Source organism: Colius striatus, chromosome 1, assembly GCF_028858725.1.
Source record: "Colius striatus isolate bColStr4 chromosome 1, bColStr4.1.hap1, whole genome shotgun sequence".
In the NCBI taxonomy this organism is placed as follows: domain Eukaryota; kingdom Metazoa; phylum Chordata; class Aves; order Coliiformes; family Coliidae; genus Colius; species Colius striatus.
The window spans coordinates 133,403,781-133,422,200 of NC_084759.1; the positions used below are offsets into that span (position 1 = coordinate 133,403,781).

Sequence of the window (18,420 nt, forward strand, 5' to 3'; positions counted from 1 at the left end):
TTACTGTTTTTTACGTCACCTCTTGTTTTCTGTGGGCTTCACGTAGACAACTGAAATATGACAAACAAGCTCTAATGGTCTAGAAATTCACAAGCATAGAGTGATATTGGAGCCAAAGGCATTAACTCAATGGTCCCAAAATGTTACAGCAACATAGAATCATAGAATGGTAGGGGTTGCAAGGGACCTTTAGAGATTATCTAGTCCAATCCTGCTGCCAAAGCAGGTCCACTTAGTTCAGGTTGCACAGGAGCATATCCAGGCAGGTTTTGAAGACCTTCAGAGCAGACTCCACAGCCTCCCTGGGCAGCCTGTGCCAGGGCTCTGTCACCCTCACAGTAAAATAGGTTTTTCTTACATTTAAATGGAACTTTTTTGTGTTCCAGCTTCAGCCCATTACCCCTTGTCCTGGTGCTAGATACAATAGAAAAAAAAGATGCCCCAACCTCCTGACATCCACCATTTAGATATTTCATTAATATGAATAAGATCCCCTCTCAGTCTTTTCTTTTCTAAACAGCCCCAGTTTCCACAGCCTTTCCTCATAAGGAAGATGTTCCAGTCCCCTGATCATCTTGGTGGCCCTGCGCTGGACTCTCTCCAGAAGTTCTCTGTCCCTCTTGAGCTGAGAAGCCCAGAACTGGACACAGGACTCCAAATGAGGCCTCACCAGGGCAGAGTAGAGGGAGAGGAGAAGCTCCCTTGACCTGCTTGCTGGCCAATCTCTTCTTGATACAACGTAGTGACCATTCTGTTAGGAGCGAAAAGATATACAGTAGTGAGAGCCTTATATCTTCCATATCATAGGAAGGAAAAAAAGAACACCAATGACATTCCCCTTAAATTCCAGTGGAGGTATCAGGAAGTAGGTTTGGAGACCCAGGATCCCATTAGTCTATCAAGAAAGTAACAGGAAATGTCCTAGGCTTTGAGATGCATGGTATTGCAGGATCTTATAATACCACCATTGTATCAATAGGGAATTACTGAGTAAAGTAGAATTTTAAAAACTCAAACCAGTGTTACCTGGTTTGAACATTACATTTGAAACTATGTTATCGCTTCTCTTTGGAATGTTCTTGTTCTCCAGAGGTCTTTCAGAATTGTAGGACAGGGAGAAGATCAGCGATGTAAATGGTGGCATTCATTGTGTTTAAATTAGATGGGAGAAAAAAAGTTTGATATATAGTTGAAGTTGAGAAACTTCGGTAGTACTGAAACCACAAGAAAGAAAAATGAAAATTAACTGCTCTCTTACCAGTTCTGAAGCTTCCTCAGTACAAACAAATCTTGTTAAGAAGTAATAACAGCCAAAATCCAATGACTAGACAAAGCCGTAAAGTTTTAAGAAGAAAAGCAGTGGGGAAAGCAAGAAATCCAAAGCTGAGACTACACTTAAGTTCTGTGTGTTACACAAACATATATTGTTTTGCCAGACCTTGACATTCAGATGTCTTCACCCATTATCAAATTCTGTGTACAGCCATGGTGCATGTTTAAATGTGGAAATTTCACTTCTACCAAAAAGATATAAGGTCTCCATTCGCATTTTTTTTCTGGCTGTGGCTGTAGATATTTTTATCAAATTGATTTGTGGTTTTCACACTATAGCACTCACTTATTAGCACAGAAGCAAACAAGGAACCTAAAGGGAAAGAAAATAGAATAATTGCCATAAATAAATTGAAGGGTAGCAATGTGCATGACAAACACAACTTGCTTAAGCTCCTGTAAAAAAGTAGATACAACCACCATATAAATGGAGAAACTGGTGTATTTAAAGTATTAGGCAATCTGTACCAGTCAGGCCTGACTTCTCCCAAGTCTTCTGACCAAAGTTAAGTCAGTAACGTCAGTACTTTAAAGAGATACTTGAGCAAGGGAAGACAAAAAGAAACATCCTGGGGTGGTTCTTACAGTCTTTAGGTGTAAAAAATAGACTTCAGCATTCTGTTGAATTTTGGTCTGCAGGCATTGATGGACCAGCTGCTTTCACGAAATTAGAAGTGCAAGATTTGAGGACCAAGGTCCAAACTCTGTCTGCTGGATCTTCCAAAACAGAAGACAATACAGATGAGGAGAATAATGGAGTGGCTCTACCAGACACAGCAGGCAAACCAGATCTGCAAGAAATCTTACAGAAACAAGGTAAGAATTGATAATCATCAAAGATCTTTTTCAGGACTCTTCTACTTCTTATAGATTTTTTTTCAGTAGTATTAAAAAGCCTAAAAAATATGAAGAATCATGAAACAAGTGTCTGTATATTACTTTTAAGTGCAAAGCTAGCAGAGCATGTAGAAATGAAGAGCTGCAATTCCTTCTGATGTTAATTGGAACATACCAGGTATGTTTTAAAGGTTTATCAGTGTGCTATATAATTTCTGGACTTTCCAAGGAAGTTGGTGACAACATGCTTTACTGAACGTTTTGCTAAAGTTTGGGGTACCTTTAATCCAAATATATTATATCAGGATAGGATGCTTGAATATCTTCACAACAGTACCCTCTACAACCAGTAAAGGCTGTAATTTAACTGTTTAGGAGACTAAAAGGAAAGGTGTTTTTACCAAGTCAGTCTGTCATGATCAATGGTTTTAGACTTATATATTAAATAGTTATATCCCCTTGACTGGCAGAGTGTCTGTGGTAGTTTGAGCCTGGCTGGATGCCAGGTGCCCACCACACCGCTTTATCCCCCACCTCCTCAGCAAGCCAGGGAAGGGGAGAAAATAAGATGGGAGTCTCGTGGGTTGAGATAAAAGCAGTTTAATAAATAAGCAGCAAAGCCGCGCGTGCGGGAAGCAAAGCAAAAGCAGATAAGCTGTTACTCTCTACTTCCCATCAGCAGCGATGTCCGGCCACCTCCCGAGAAGCAGGGCTTCAGTACGCGTAGCGGTTGCTTTGGGAAGGCCAGAAATGAATCTCGCCTCCCCTTCCTGCTCCTCTCCCCCAGTTTATATTCCTGAGCTGACGTCATATGGTATGGAATATCTCCTTGGTCAGCCTGGGTCAGCTGTCCTGGCCATAGTCCCTCCCAAGATCATGCCCACCCACAGCTATTGGTGAAGGTGGGGAAAGGAATGCTGGAGGGACAGCCCTGATGTTGTGCAAGCGGTAGTCATAATATTGATATCAACAGTAAGCACAGCACTGCAGGAGCTGCTGTGGAAAATCACTACCATCCCAGACCCACTACAGTCTCCACCCCTTATTCCATACCATTTATGTCATGCTCAGACAAACCATCTTAACAACCCATATACATTCTTATATACTCTCATTAACCAGTACCCCCACTCTTCAACAGACAAACATCATTCTTGTATTCCCTCTTGCATCTTGCATCAAACAAACAAACAACATTCTTGTATCTTTCATCCTCTGTAGATGTTCACTGGAGCAGGCCATAACTTCTGTCTCATCCATCAAGATGGATATCCAGGCCAGGGGAAACAGTATGTTCAGTGTTGGGCACCAGCACCAGCTTGGTTTGTCCACTTGTCCGGTTTTTCTTGCAAAGTTCATCTACAACAGATAACTCACATAACAGGTTATTTTTCCCCGAAGGTTAAGTCTCCTTGAGGTACACATCGAGTTTCCCCATCCTTTCTCATCACCCACCAAGTACACCCAGGCCCTTGAGCAAAGACAATCCCACGAATGGGTTTGCCCTTTCCCATGGGAGGTGCAACCCATACTGCCTTCCCCAGCCATTTCCCTGGGTGCACTACAGGGACCTTATCTCCTCCCACAGTATGTAGTGGTTTTGTTTGGGCAGGACCAGGACGGTTAGTTGAACCTCTGCTATTGACCAGCCAAGTGGCTTCTGCTAAATTTTTATCCCACTGCTTCCATGCCCCATTGCCCAGTGCTCTCAACATGGTCTTTAGTAATCCATTATATCTCTCAATCTTTCCAGAGGCTTGTGGGTGATAGGGGATGTGGTATATCCACTCAATGCCATGTTTCTTTGCCCAGGAGTTTATGAGATTATTTCGAAAATGAGTTCCATTATCTGATTCAATTCTTTCTGGAGTGCCGTGTCGCCACAAAACTCGCCTTTCAAGGCCCAAGACGGTATTTCGGGCAGTGGCATGGTTTACAGGGTATGTTTCCAACCAACCGGTAGTTGCTTCCACCATGGTGAGTATATAACGCTTGCCTTGATGTGTTCGTGGTAGTGGTCCAACATAGTCAATTTGCCAGGCCTCACCATATTGAAAACCCAGCCATCAGCCTCTGTTCCAGGGAGACTTGATTTGTGTGGCTCGCTTGATTGCGGCACACGTTTCACATTCATGGGTGACCTGTGTAATGGCTTCCATGGTCAAGTCCACCCCTCGATCACGAGCCCATCTATATGTTGCATCTCTTCCCAGATGTCCTGATGTTTCATGGGCCCATCGAGCTATAAGTAGCTCACCTTTACGCTCCCAGTCTAGATCTACCTGAGCTACTTCAATTTTGGCAGCTTTATCTACCCGTTGGTTGTTCCATTGTTCTTCATTGGCACGGCTTTTTGGCACGTGACCATCTACATGGCGTACTTTCAGAGTCATATTTTCCACCTGAGCAGCAATGTCTTGCCATAATGCAGCAGCCCAGATGGGTTTACCCTTGCACTGCCAGTTGGTCTTCTTCCATTGCTGTAGCCATCCCCATAGAGCATTAGCCACCATCCAGGAGTCAGTATAAAGATAGAGTACTGGCCACTTCTCTCGTTCTGCAATCTTTAGAGCTAGTTGGATAGCCTTCACTTCAGCAAACTGACTTGAGTCACCTTCTCCTTCAGTGGCCTCAACAACTCGTTGTGTGGGACTCCACACAGCAGCTTTCCACTTACGATGATTTCCTACCACGCGGCAGGATCCATCAGTAAACAAAGCATAATGCCTCTCATCTTCTGATAGTTCATTATATGGTGGTGCCTCTTGGGCGCGAGCTACTTCCTCAGGCAATGCTTCAAAATCTCTGCCTTCTGGCCAGTCCATGATTTCTTCCAGGATTCCTGGGTGATTAGATTTCCCCAGCCGAGATCGTTGTGTAATCAACGCCATCCACTTACTCCATGTAGCGCTGGTTGCATGATGTATAGAAGGGGTTTTCCCTTTGAACATCCAGTGTAACACAGGCAGACGTGGTGCCAAGAGGAGATGAGCTTCTGTGCCAATGACTTCTGAAGCAGCTCGAAGTCCCTCATATGCTGCTAGTATTTCTTTTTCAGTTGGGGTGTAGTGGGCTTCCGATCCTCGATATCCTCGGCTCCAAAACCCTAATGGTCGACCTCGGGTTTCTCCAGATGTTTTCTGCCAGAGGCTCCAGGTGAGACCATGCTCTCCAGCAGCAGTGTAGAGGATATTCTGCACATCTGATCCTGTACGGATGGGCCCAAGGGCGACTGCACGAGCTATTTCCTGTTTAATTTGTTGAAAAGCTTGTTGTTGCTCAAGGCCCCACTCAAAACAGTTCTTCTTTCTGGTTACTCTAAAGAGAGGGCTCACAAGCTGACTATAACCTGGGATATGCATCCTCCAGAATCCCACAAGGCCCAGGAAAGCTTGTGTTTCTTTCTTATTAGTCAGTTGAGACATAGTAGCTATTTTATTCACAACATCCATAGGCACATGCTGACGCCCATCTTGCCATTTTATGCCCAAAAACTGTATCTCTTGTGCAGGTCCCTTTACTTTGCTTCTTTTTATAGCAAAACCAGCTTTTAGGAGAATCTGTATTATTCTTTTCCCTTTCTCAAACACTTCTTCTGCCTTGTTGCCCCATACAATTATGTCATCAATGTACTGTAAATGTTCAGGGGCATCACCCATTTCCAGCACAGTTTGGATTAGACCATGGCAAATAGTAGGACTATGTTTCCACCCCTGGGGCAATCGATTCCAGGTATATTGGACATCTCTCCATGTGAAGGCAAATTGTGGCCTGCACTCTACTGCCAATGGAATTGAGAAAAATGCATTAGCGATGTCAATCGTAGCATACCACTTGGCTGCTTTTGACTCCAGTTCATACTGGAGCTCTAACATGTCTGGTACAGCAGCATTCAGTGGTGGTGTCACTTCGTTCAGGCCACGATAGTCTACTGTTAACCTCCACCCTCCATCAGATTTTTTCACAGGCCATATGGGACTATTAAGTGGGGAATGAGTTTTGCTAATTACTCCTTGAGCCTCCAGTTGATGAATCAGCTCACGGATGGGAGTCAGGGAATCTCGGTTCGTGCGATATTGCCTCCGGTGCACTGTCCTGGTAGCAGTTGGTACCCGTTGCTCTTGAAGTTGCAGCAATCCCACAACAAAAGGGTCTTCTGAGAGGCCAGGTAAATTAGAGAGTTGTTTGATTTTCTCTGTATCTACAGTGGCTATACCAAAAGCCCATTGATACCCCTTGGGGTCTTTGAAGTACCCTCTCCTGAGGTAATCTATGCCAAGAATACAAGGGGCCTCTGGACCAGTCACAATGGGATGTTTTTTCCATTTGTCCCCTGTTAAGCTCACTTCAGCCTCTAATACAGATAATTCTTCACATCCCCCTGTCACTCCAGAGATCCAGACAGAATCTGTGCCTCTATACCTTGATGGCATCAATGTACACTGTGCCCCTGTGTCTACTAAGGCTTTATACCTTTGTGGGTTTGATGTGCCAGGCCATTGAACCCACACAGTCCAGTAGATTCGGTCATCCCTTTCCTCCTCCTGGCTGGAGGCAGGGACCCTCTATTTCTGTTCTTCATCAGAGTATTCGCTATCTGATCCTTGCAATTTTAGACCTGAAGTCTCCTCATTGGCATCAAAGGAAGTAGTTGCAGTTCTTCTATGTCTTGGAGATTGTTGATTGTCCTCTTTTGTTTTCGTAGCCACTATGCTGACAGCCCTCTTGGGTGGTCCTTTTCTAACAGCTGTCTTCCCCCTTAGTTCACGTACACACGCTTCCAGCTTAAAAGTGGGTTCACCATCCCACTTCCTCATATCCTCTCCTTGGCCACGCAAAAAGAGCCAGAGTTCATTTTGCGGTGTACTCCTGCGTCTGGGACTTCCTTTTCCCCTGGTCGGGACAGTGGATGACTGAATTCTTGAGGCAGATCTGACAATCAGGCCATCATCCCACACTGATGAGGAGGTGCAGAGGCTCTCTTCATAGTTCTGTAACCAAGAAGATACCCTCTCCACTGTTGGTATGTCCATGTCTGGATGATACACCATTGCCAGGATATTAGAATATGTAGCTGGGGCACTCTGAATTACTTTTCTCAACATGGCCCGTGTACACTGGACATCGTCTGGATCTGTGGAGGCCTCGGCATTATCTAGATCACCATAGATGACTTCCAACACAGCTAATTCCCTTAGATATTGGATCCCTTCATCAGCTCTAGTCCACTTTCCTCGGGCATTTACAAGGTCTTCCTTGAATGGGTATCTTGCCCGTACACTTGAGAGGAGCCGTTTCCAGAGACTACAAATTGAGGTCTTCTTTCCAATGCCTCTATCAATTCCCCGGTCCCTAGCAAGAGATCCTAGCTGTTGGGCTTCTCTGCCTTCCAATTGCTGACTGTCAGCCCCATTATCCCAACATCGGAGCAGCCAGGCACCAATCCGCTCACCTGGCTGGCGACTGTAATCTTTTCGCATATCTCTAAGTTCTGTTGAGGTGAGGGACCGAGTAGTTTCCATTACCTTTTCGATTTCTTTCACTCCTTCTCCTGATCTCCTTACCGAAGGACCAGTTTCTTCTTCTAGCCTTTCCTCTTCCTCCTCTTCTGCCCTTACTAATTGATGATATGGACTTGACCTCCTTATCCACTGCTTCTTTTTCACTACTGGGGCAACCACTGTGGTTGTTGTTTGGTTCCCTGACTCAACCATGGTAGTCTCAGGTATAGTTTGAATTTCCACTTCGGCCATAGTTCTCTGAGAGGACTGGACTGCGACTGACTCAACTATGTTGGTCTCAGGTACCGTTTGAGTTTCCATTTCAATCATAGTTCTCTGAGAGGACTGGAATGCAGCTCGGTAGGCAGAGGCTAGGCCCCAGTATAGTGCCTGAACCTGATGGGCCTCATTAGGGTAGGTAAGACACCCTTCTATCAGGTAGCGTGTCAGTAAAGCAGGGTTTTTTATCTGTTCAGATGTAAAATCCCAGGTTACAGGAGGTGATAACCGTCCTAGGAATTTGCCTAAATTCATCCACACACCCTGCCACCCAGGGACTGGCCGCTTCAGGGGGCATTTTAACATGTTTCCATCGCAAATTTGTACTCTCTGATACCCAGATGAGTCCAGATTCCACAAGATATATAATATACCAACCATGTTAATTAGTAATATTAAAACTCTTGTATAAGGGTGACTAAGGACCTGGGAAGTCTGTATAACAAAATTGTCTAGATCAGTCCGAGCTGAGGAGAAAGAGGTGCTTTGCCCCATGGCCTCCACAAGATAGCTCCCACAGCACACTAAATTCATCAGTAACAGAATGAGACTTGCTATTATTATTTGGGCCATCATGTTCCCAGGCCCTTTCATCCTTTTCACAAAATTATATAGCCAGCTTAGCAAAGCTATTAAGGTTAAAGCACAGCAGAGAGTCAATGTTAGTAGCATCGTGTTCCCAAACATTAGAAAGTGTAAGATAAGCTGCATAACAGCAAGGCTCCGTGACCAGCACAGGAACTTTGCACTCATTGGCTTACTGTAATTGCAATGGAGTTAATGTAAATCTGCTATTATCTTGCCCCACGTTGGGCGCCAAAAGGGCTGTGGTAGTTTGAGCCTGGCTGGATGCCAGGTGCCCACCACACCGCTTTATCCCCCACCTCCTCAGCAAGCCAGGGAAGGGGAGAAAATAAGATGGGAGTCTCGTGGGTTGAGATAAAAGCAGTTTAATAAATAAGCAGCAAAGCCGCGCGTGCGGGAAGCAAAGCAAAAGCAGATAAGCTGTTACTCTCTACTTCCCATCAGCAGCGATGTCCGGCCACCTCCCGAGAAGCAGGGCTTCAGTACGCGTAGCGGTTGCTTTGGGAAGGCCAGAAATGAATCTCGCCTCCCCTTCCTGCTCCTCTCCCCCAGTTTATATTACTGAGCTGACATCATATGGTATGGAATATCTCCTTGGTCAGCCTGGGTCAGCTGTCCTGGCCATAGTCCCTCCCAAGATCATGCCCACCCACAGCTATTGGTGAAGGTGAGGAAAGGAATGCTAGAGGGACAGCCCTGATGTTGTGCAAGCGGTAGTCATAATATTGATATCAACAGTAAGCACAGCACTGCAGGAGCTGCTGTGGAAAATCACTACCATCCCAGACCCACTACATCTCTGTCTGACAAGTATGTTGCTGACAGTACCACAGGAAACCTTATTTTGTTGCCTGCAGCCTAAACACTTTCCAGCAAAATAATGGCTAGTGTTTAATATGGTACTCAGTTTGTTTTTATTTTTCAGACGTCTCTCAGAATGTTTGCAGTATGCTTTATGTATTAAGGTACTACCATGTGTAGAAATTCTTACCTATGGATAACAACATTACTCAAGGAACCAGAAGAGAACATCTAGGAACTTCAGGGAAAATTTGTGGAGGCAGAATTTAAACAGTGAATTTTGAAATTGGCTGGAGTGCTAGGGTTAACGCCTTTCCTCTTTTCAAATGTGCTTTGGCAAGTTTACTGACTGGTTGCTAAGACTACATTTTTCTATTTCATCTGAGACAATGAACTTTCAGCAGCACCCCTTCTATGTAGTGCCATGTTGCAGCACTCTTATGGGCTCTTAGAAAATAGTTCACCTTAGCTGGCTGAGTGTGTTCATTTTCTATAGTGCTTTATGTGCTTTTCCCTTCTACCACCAAATTAAAGAGTGGAATGGCCAAAAAAAATGATGCAGTTCCAAGTGGAAGGAAACAGCAAACAGGGATGTGTATGGAAGCTCTTTAGAAATGTCTTTATCTAGAGCTATTTTAGTTGTCTCTACGTAACTATGCTTAGGTTAAGATTCAATAAATAAGTTCTGGAACTACTCAGTCTGTGCTTCTGTTTTAAAAATCAGATCATTGTGAGACCAGAGTTATTGCTGCTGATACTTTTTCTGAAAAATGATCATACTCTGTTTCAGTGTATGTAAGACTAAGGGGAAATGATAAAGGGTATAAACTGTACAAAGTCCACTTACTGGATAGGCATCAGCATACTACTCTGGATTTCTCTTTTTTTTATTCTTAAGACGTGGAGGGCTTTTTTGTGTGAAAATAGGCAAATTTAATTCTGTGACATCATATACCAAGCGATAGATAACATCATGTACTATAATGTAAAATATGTATTAATAAAAGGCTGACAGCTGCGTAATCATTTGCACAGTGACAGCTGCAAAATGTCACTAGGGGTTTGAATTGGAAGGCTTGGGAAGCATTATAGCACATGAAGAAAACTGAAACAACAGTTGAAACAACAGGAATTAATTAAAAGAATGAATACCTATTCAAGAATTGTATATGACTTAGCAATGACATGAACTCATGACACCTTCTCTTGGAGGTTACCTGCTTGATCCTGTATTTTGTCAGGAATTTCAGGCAGTTTGAATTTTGATGAGGAGGACACAGAAGAGGAGGAAGCTAGTAAGAGACCAGCATCTCATTCACCATACCGTGAACCTGAGAGGCCTAGTTCTGCAACCAGTGAGAAATCTTTTTTGGTAAGTGTCCTAAAATTAATTTCTGATTTAATCACATGCTTGATTTTAGTACCCTTGAGCACTGGGTTAAAAAACAGTTAGCTGCAACTACAGTAGCTAGCATATTAATCTCTGAAGGCAGAGATTGTCAGGTTATCTGACTGAAGGGCCATGCAAAGATTGTGAAAAAAGAAACAATGGTGGGTGGAGGAGCCCAAGTAGCCTAGTCAGTGAAGATGGGTACACAATGAGTCAGCTACTTCTATGACCCTCACAGGAGACAGATTAGGCCATTATCTTGGGTGTAAAATCCACCAAGATGACTCAGGGAATCTCTGAAGTGCCCTGCAAACTTGAGAGATCACTGCTGGAAGGTTTATAGCATTTATTGTGGGATGCAAAGGGGAGCAGAATTTTGGGATGAAACGGAGAACTCTGGTATTGGACAAAACCTTTTTATGGGGTTTTTAGGGGAAGGGACAGAAGAGGGAAAAGAAAGTAGTCAAGGTGGATTAGGGATTATTAGGCATGGGAAAATAGGGAGTAAAAGGCACCAGATGCATGTGAACAGCTGCAAGACAGCATGCTTGTCTGTCCAAGCCTTATCACTGATTACTGTCCTACTATCTCCTAAAACTCCATTTCTATTTCCAGTGTGAGTGTGTTTTCATGTGTGTGTGTGTTTGTGTAAGATATGTACATATATATGCTGACAAACTGTATGCTGAACTAGACAGTGAGTTTGAAGAGACTAGCTTCAGGAAGACCCAGGGTTTGAGCTAGCCAGATAAAGAGCACAGGTTTTGGACATGGATCCTGGAAAACCTTAAAAGTCCATGCTACTATTCAAAAGACTCATATGAGTATATTTATGAGGCATCTGTGTCTATGTTGTGCTATACAAGTGGGTGAGCAGTAAAAGAAGTCAGGGTGTTAGCTATTTGGGGCACAGGGCTATGGTGCCAACTGCTGGAGATATGGGATGGAGGGTGCTGGACGTTGGGAGGGGTGAGAGCCACGAGTGAATTTCGAGTCTGTGAATGTTCACTTAGGCTTCCTACTGAGTGTACCTGGGAATGTGGATAACCTAGCAATTTCATCTCCAAGGCCCAGTAAGGGATTTTTCCCAGGTTCTGCAATCAACAGGGTACAGCTGCCTTTAAGAAAAATTAATTTTATGGCCCATACAAAATTTCCATGATAATTCCAGTTCCTTTGGTGACCATAACTTGCAACCTAACTGTACACATTATTCTAAGGTTTTTCTAGAATTTAGTTGAGGTGGTTCCACTGTCAGTTTACTCTCTTTCTGCTGCTGTTCTGAACCAACTTAATCTCAGTGATCATTTTAGTTACAAAAATCACAGCCTATCTTTCTGCAGCATCCATCAGTCCAGTTTATCATACTGCCTTAATTCCCACAGTGTTTGAAGCTCTAAAAAGCAGAGAGGATATTTGTTTAGGATATTTACAGTGTCTCATCCTATTTTCCCTTTCCTAGCAATTCACTCATCTCTGATTAATGAGTACTTTTTCTTCTCTCCACTTGGAGGGCAAGCCTTTCGTTAGAGTAAAAGTCTTCAGCCACTTTCTTCAGAGAAACACAGGTGGTCTCTCATTTAACTTCCCTTTCACAAATATCTTCTTGAGATACGAGATCTGTTTAAACATACCTTTCTTCTCTTGTTGAATACCAAAGCCTCTGATCTGATATTAATTTGCTAATGTGATGGTTCTTCCCACAGGAAACAGGTGCTTCCTGTAGTTCATCCCCTCAGGCAGATGCACAGTTGGGAGAAGTAGAGAACTTGGAAGATTTTGCATTACGTCCTGCACCCCGTGGTATTACAGTGAAGTGTCGAATCACTAGAGATAAGAAGGGAATGGACCGACGCCTCTTCCCTACCTATTACATGCACCTGGAAAGGGATGACAACAGAAAGGTATTAGAAACAACACATAGTATCTTCGCTATTGCACTCCTACCACAGAATATTTTTGGTGTAAGGGAGAGCTTCTGATAAACAAGAAGGTGAGGAGAGCCAGCATGCAGTTAGAATTACAGAATGGTAAGGCTTGGAAGAGACCCTTGAGATCATCTAGTCCAGCCCCCCTGCCAAAGCAAATCCACTTAGTTCAGGTCACACAGGAACTCATCCAGGTGGGTTTTGAAGCCCTCCAGAGAAGGAGAGCCTGTTCCAGTGCTCTGTCACCCTAAAAACAGTAAAATAGATTTTCCTTATATTTGGCCAAGGCAATAAGGAGGGAATTGTCAGGTTTAAAAACTACAATACAATGAAAGATAAAACTAAGGGACTGTAAAAAATGTCAAGGATAAAGAAGAGGAGTGAGACTGAGCTGCTCCAGAAGGAAAGACTAGAAAGGGTAGTTGCATTAAATCTAGACTACTCTGTGAGCTGATTGGAGGAATAGAATTTCAGGGTGTGCACTTGTGAAAGAGATCAAAATTGTGGAGACAGTAATAACAGAGCAAATAGGGGAATGGATATGGGAAACATTTTGGATAGCAATGCCTAACAATGCTTCTGCATTCTTGCAAAGCTCCAGTCTTGATTAAAGTTTTGTTTTTCCAGACATTCCTTCTTGCAGGGAGAAAACGAAAAAAGAGCAAAACATCTAATTACCTCATATCAGTTGACCCAACTGATTTGTCCCGGGAAGGAGAAAGTTTCATTGGAAAACTCAGGTGAGAGCCACAGATGAAAACAACAGACAGGAGAGATTGGATTTTCATTTTAGTTGAGTTGGGATGTTGAATAACAATCTGTTATCAGTTTAGAGGTTATGAACGCGGATTGTCCTGCTTAATGTAATCTGTATTCACCTGAGTTGACAACCTTTCTTTAGTGTTACCACTCACCATGGCAATTTAGAGAAGAAATCTGTCTTGATGCCTTTGCAGCATAGGTTACAGGCTGAGCTCACTATGGACACTTTGTGGAAACTCCTTACTGAGCTGGCAGTAGGAAGACTCAGATGGCAAATATGTGTTCTCACTGTGCTTTACAAATACCTTCAGAAGATGACAAAGCTTTCCGCTAATGCCCCTCTCTTTCTCTCTCTTTCTATAACCTGACATTAGGTCAAACCTCATGGGAACTAAATTTACAGTCTATGACCGTGGAGTTGGCCCAGCCAAGGCACAAGGTCTAGTGGAAAAGGCTCATACTAGACAGGAGCTTGCAGCTATTTGTTATGTAAGTAGAGCCTCTCCTCTTTTTTGTCTTTCTTTTTTTGTGGCCGGGTAACTGAGGAAAAAGAGCTTACAAAATCATGCTGCCTGTCAGCTTCCCCAACTGAACTTTGGACCAACTGATCAATTTCAGCTGAGTACAACAAAGGGCAGAGGCCTCAAAGATAAGTTCTTACCAGTTTAATGAAAAAAAAAGTTCGATGCCAGGGAAGGGAAAGACACACAAAGTAACATGTTGATGACCTTCTTACCTGGCCTATTCTTCGTGTGGCTAGTCAACGTATCCTTTACATGGAGCCAGGCACAGCATGAACTACTCCTTGCCCAGCTGGTATCTGGTTAACACTAAGAAGGTATTTTTTTTTTCAGAACCAAAGGCATTTTGGTGGATAGGAAGGAGTATTATTTCAGTAACAGCTTGTTGTTAGTAAGGGTATATATAGTTCCAAGGGAAATCGTGAATCACTAGCTGTGCCCTAGAGATGTTTTCTTCTACTGAATACGAGGATCACCTCTGTCAAGAGTTCAGAGTGAGAAGGCACTTGTAGACACTGAAGAATTATGTCATGTTGTTTCATATTCGAGTCCTAAAATTTGAGTAAAACGGGTGCAGCAGCAGAAGTTGAAAGGCACATTAGCCTACTGGAGCAAGATCTTGTTTTTTGGTTTTTTTCATGTTGATTTTAACAGCACTTGTAATATTTCCCAATTGATGTGATAATTCCAGTACTAGCCTGTTTACAGAAGTATGACTATTTTCTTGTATATCATATTCCTCAGTTTCCTACCTGATTGTACACAGCAAGGTGTTAAAATGCATACAGCAGATAATACTATGTCAGCTTTTATCTACAAGAAGTTCATAAAGTTTATATATTAATAAATAGGTCAACTCATTCTCATATGTGCCTCTAGATTTTTTGAAGTCAAATAGTAGAGATTGTAACTCCAAAGGCCTTTGTTCTGTGTCTGCAAAATGCATTATCATATTAGGAGAAGCTGTATCACTTCTATCAATCAGTTCAGTATTTCTAACAGATTCTGGCTTTTTAACTGGTCTTGGGAATTTTAAAGGTTATCACTGACATTGTTACAGAACACTTTAAATGGACCCTTGGATTTTGGTTGACAGTATTAAATGGACGGTTTGAGAACGTCAAGACTTTTTTTTCCTTTGCTTTTTATACTCAATCCACTTGGAGCAGTCTCCTGCAGTACTCTGGAAAAATCTGCTTGTTGTAAGATTGAAGCTTGGACAGATTATGAATGCTTTGCTTTTTGGATCTGTTCTTAATCATTTATAAAAGAGCACAATTTGAGAGAAAATTGTATGTATGCACCTAAACATAAATAACAGCACTAAAGAAGAATGTCATTCATTCTTCAGAAACATTTTTGTCTAAATTGTTGATACATAGATAGCATAGACTCAGGTCAAAGACATTTGTGTTAGTTGTACTTAAAGCTTGTTCACTAGCAAGATTTTAGCACGTTTTTGCCTGGATGCAGAGACATGTCTGGAAATTATCTGCTTTCATTAGAAATGTTTCATTAGGATAACAGATACACTGTAAATTAGGCAATACAATGTATGTCTTTCAAGGCAGTTCTCAAAATGAAAGAGAAAGCTGTTTTCAGTGTTTAAACACAGTGCAGTTAGATAACTGCTACTACAGTTGTAGTTAGCAAATCTCTAAAAACCAATATAAATGAAGATTCAAGTTCAGTTTTACTGTCTCTTTCCTTCTTTGAGTTGGAGTATCTTGTTTACTGAAAATAGTGTCTTTCCTTGTCTTTCAGGAAACCAATGTGTTAGGATTCAAGGGTCCCAGAAAAATGTCTGTGATCATTCCAGGAATGAATATGAATCATAAGCGAATTCCAGTCCATCCAAGAAATGTGAGTTAAGGAGTTTGGACATGATTCAGATTGAAAGAAGAAGTTATAAATTTCTCATGGAGGTCTGGGTGTCGCTGACAATCGCGGTTTTTAGAGCAAGGTTAATATCCAGGGCTTTAGCAAGTCTCATGGAGAGTAAATACAATGTAGCCTAAAGGTGTTGATTAATTCATTCTTGCCTTTTACCTAATTTGTAGCAGCCTGAATAGAGTTTGTATGCTTACTTGTCCTGTGGCTAACCTAAATATTAACTACTTTGCTATTGCAATATATGTTGTTGCTGTTGTACCTACAACCCCTCTTCATGGGTAGGACCCTATTAGGCTGAGAATTGGATGAACACAGAAAAAACTCATGTCTCCCAGGAGCTTACTTTCCTAGCCAGCACATGATAACAACATATAGATAATAAATAAGACAGTATTCTGGTGTAGTAGCAACAGAGTAATTACTTTTTTTATGAGAATGTTGTCAGTCTTCAAGGAGAAAGTGGGATGAGAAGGATGGAGTTTTGTGGTGACTTTTTAGTGAGAATTTCTTATATATATGGGGGGTGTTGTAGCTAAAAGTTTTCAGAACTGTATCTGAAGGTAGATTAAGGTAATTAAGGTGTATTATGAAAATCACTGGTTTCCTTAATGTGGGTTTTCTGTTTGGCATGGTAGACCAAAAGTCAGAACAGACAGGGTGCCAACTGAAAGACATGGTCAGTGTTTTAAGCTAGAAAGTGATATTTGCAGCCATGTTGTGAGTAAATATGAGTAGCACAAAAGTGTCTTTGTTGAGGTCGGGAAAAAATCTTCAAGAGTGGAAATTTGGAGTCCTGAGCACCTGGACAAGCAGTTTAACCTTGTGAATGGGCAGGAAAATTTTATCTAGAGGTGGCCATTATTTCCTCATCTTTCATTTGGTATTGCCATCTACCCCATCATTACAGTAATGATACCTTCCTTTATTTTTCTACCCAAATGTTTTGTTATCAGGCAAGCAATCTGGCAGGGGACAAAGCTGAGATACAAAGCGCCTCTGGAAAGTTGGCAAAGCCTCCAGTGTAGTGGTTTGACTCTGGTTTTTATCTTCCTTCTCTGTAGTGTGATGCTTCAACTAAGCTATACTGCCTTCTCTTTAAAGGAGGAAAAATTGCATCTAAAATTACTTTGGTGACAATTCTCAAAGTTCTGTTTCCATCTGTAGAAAAGTAAATAAAGATACAAATAAAGATACAAAGTAACTAGTTTAAACCAAAGAGTATGTTTTATTTAGGTTATCCTAAAAAGCCCCACTATCATATCTTTATACAATACTAAAACAATTACTATAGCCATACCAATCAGACCTCTTGATATTTTTTTTCTATTAAATAACTTCAGTTTGGATTCTTTTTTGTGTGAGTTTTATCAAATATTATTTCAGGCTGGATTTTGTTGCAGAACATTTAGAAAAAATATAATTTAAATCATGTGCCGTGTTTCAGTCACTACTCTTTGCAGCTCCTTGTAGTTCATTGTGATTGCCAAATTTAATGTCCTGGCTTACCTGCTTTTTGTATCTTTTTGTTCTTACTTTTTTCTGGTTTTCATGTCATGCATCACTTATTAGACTGGATAGGATGACATTTATAATCTACTTAAGGCATACTAACAGCCCATTGCAGCCTTTGGACTTTCTACTGAAGCACCTCAGGGCCTGGCACTATGCAGTTAATTGTAGATTATTTTCTTTTGTTACAAATTTTAGAATGTTAGAAATGGAAGTTGTATCCAACAGAATCAGAGAAAGCTTATGAGACTCAGAAAGGATTCATGCTAGCAGGATGGCAGTCATCTGTGGCCTGTGAATTGCCCCCTTTTCTGTACACACACTTCCTTCTCTTTCACTCTTTTTTCTTGTTTGAGTGGGAAGTATGATGAAAGCTTATTGAGTGGAAAGGAATGCTTTGACTGGGAATCCATGAAAGTATCTTGCAGGAAATTTTCAGTAGGACTGAGTTTAAGTGCTGTCAGTGTGTTTCATTAAACAGGGAATGACCAGAGTGCACACACACATGAGAGAGGCAGTACTCAAAAGCAAAATCTGGTAAATACTTTTATTTCTTCTAAACAGGAACAAGAGAGTCTGCTGTCAAAATGGCAAACCAGAAATTTAGAGAACGTCATCGAGTTGCACAACAAGGCTCCAGTCTGGAATGATGATACTCAATCCTATGTTTTGAACTTCCATGGGAGAGTCACTCAGGCCTCTGTGAAGAACTTCCAGATTGTCCATGACAATGACCGTAAGAGTCTGGTGGAGAGTGTGTGGGGCTTATTCGAACAGTGAGAACCCAATTTGTTTCATAAATTTTGGGAGGAATAGGATAGTCTTTCTGGAGAAGGGAGACTGGGTGAAGGAATTCAGCTCAGGGTTGTTGGAGTCTTCTCAGCTGTCAAGAAAATTAATGAAGGCCTCTTTTTCTGGGCTGGGTGCAGAAACTACTATCTTAGGCTGAAGCAAAAGAAAGAGCAAATGCAAGCTTCCTGAAGGGAAAGAAAAGAATTAATATATCACCTTCAGCCAAGCAAAAGAGTGGTTTTAGCTTTGGTTCTGAGAAGAAAGATAATCTCTAGAATAACATGATCACT

At 42.0% G+C, this 18,420-nt stretch overlaps 1 protein-coding gene across 10 annotated transcripts in view; it reads left to right on the forward strand.

Annotated features, from left to right (window-relative positions):
• The window catches only part of TULP3 (TUB like protein 3), a 38,394-nt gene that overhangs the window by 17,771 nt on the left and 2,203 nt on the right, over positions 1–18,420 (forward strand). For 9 of the 10 annotated variants that reach the window (XR_009819774.1, XM_062007989.1, XM_062008000.1 and 6 more), the window contains 7 exons: positions 1,972–2,148; positions 10,577–10,707; positions 12,432–12,629; positions 13,281–13,393; positions 13,790–13,904; positions 15,701–15,799; positions 17,903–18,074. Coding sequence is in view for 9 of the 10 variants with exons in the window: in XM_062007989.1 (XP_061863973.1) it covers positions 1,972–2,148; positions 10,577–10,707; positions 12,432–12,629; positions 13,281–13,393; positions 13,790–13,904; positions 15,701–15,799; positions 17,903–18,074 (1,005 nt within the window). In the remaining variant the exon portion in view is untranslated. Of the gene's footprint in view, positions 1–1,971; positions 2,149–10,576; positions 10,708–12,431; positions 12,630–13,280; positions 13,394–13,789; positions 13,905–15,700; positions 15,800–17,902; positions 18,115–18,420 lie in introns of all 10 variants that reach the window. The other variant, XM_062008021.1, reaches the window with a different exon arrangement.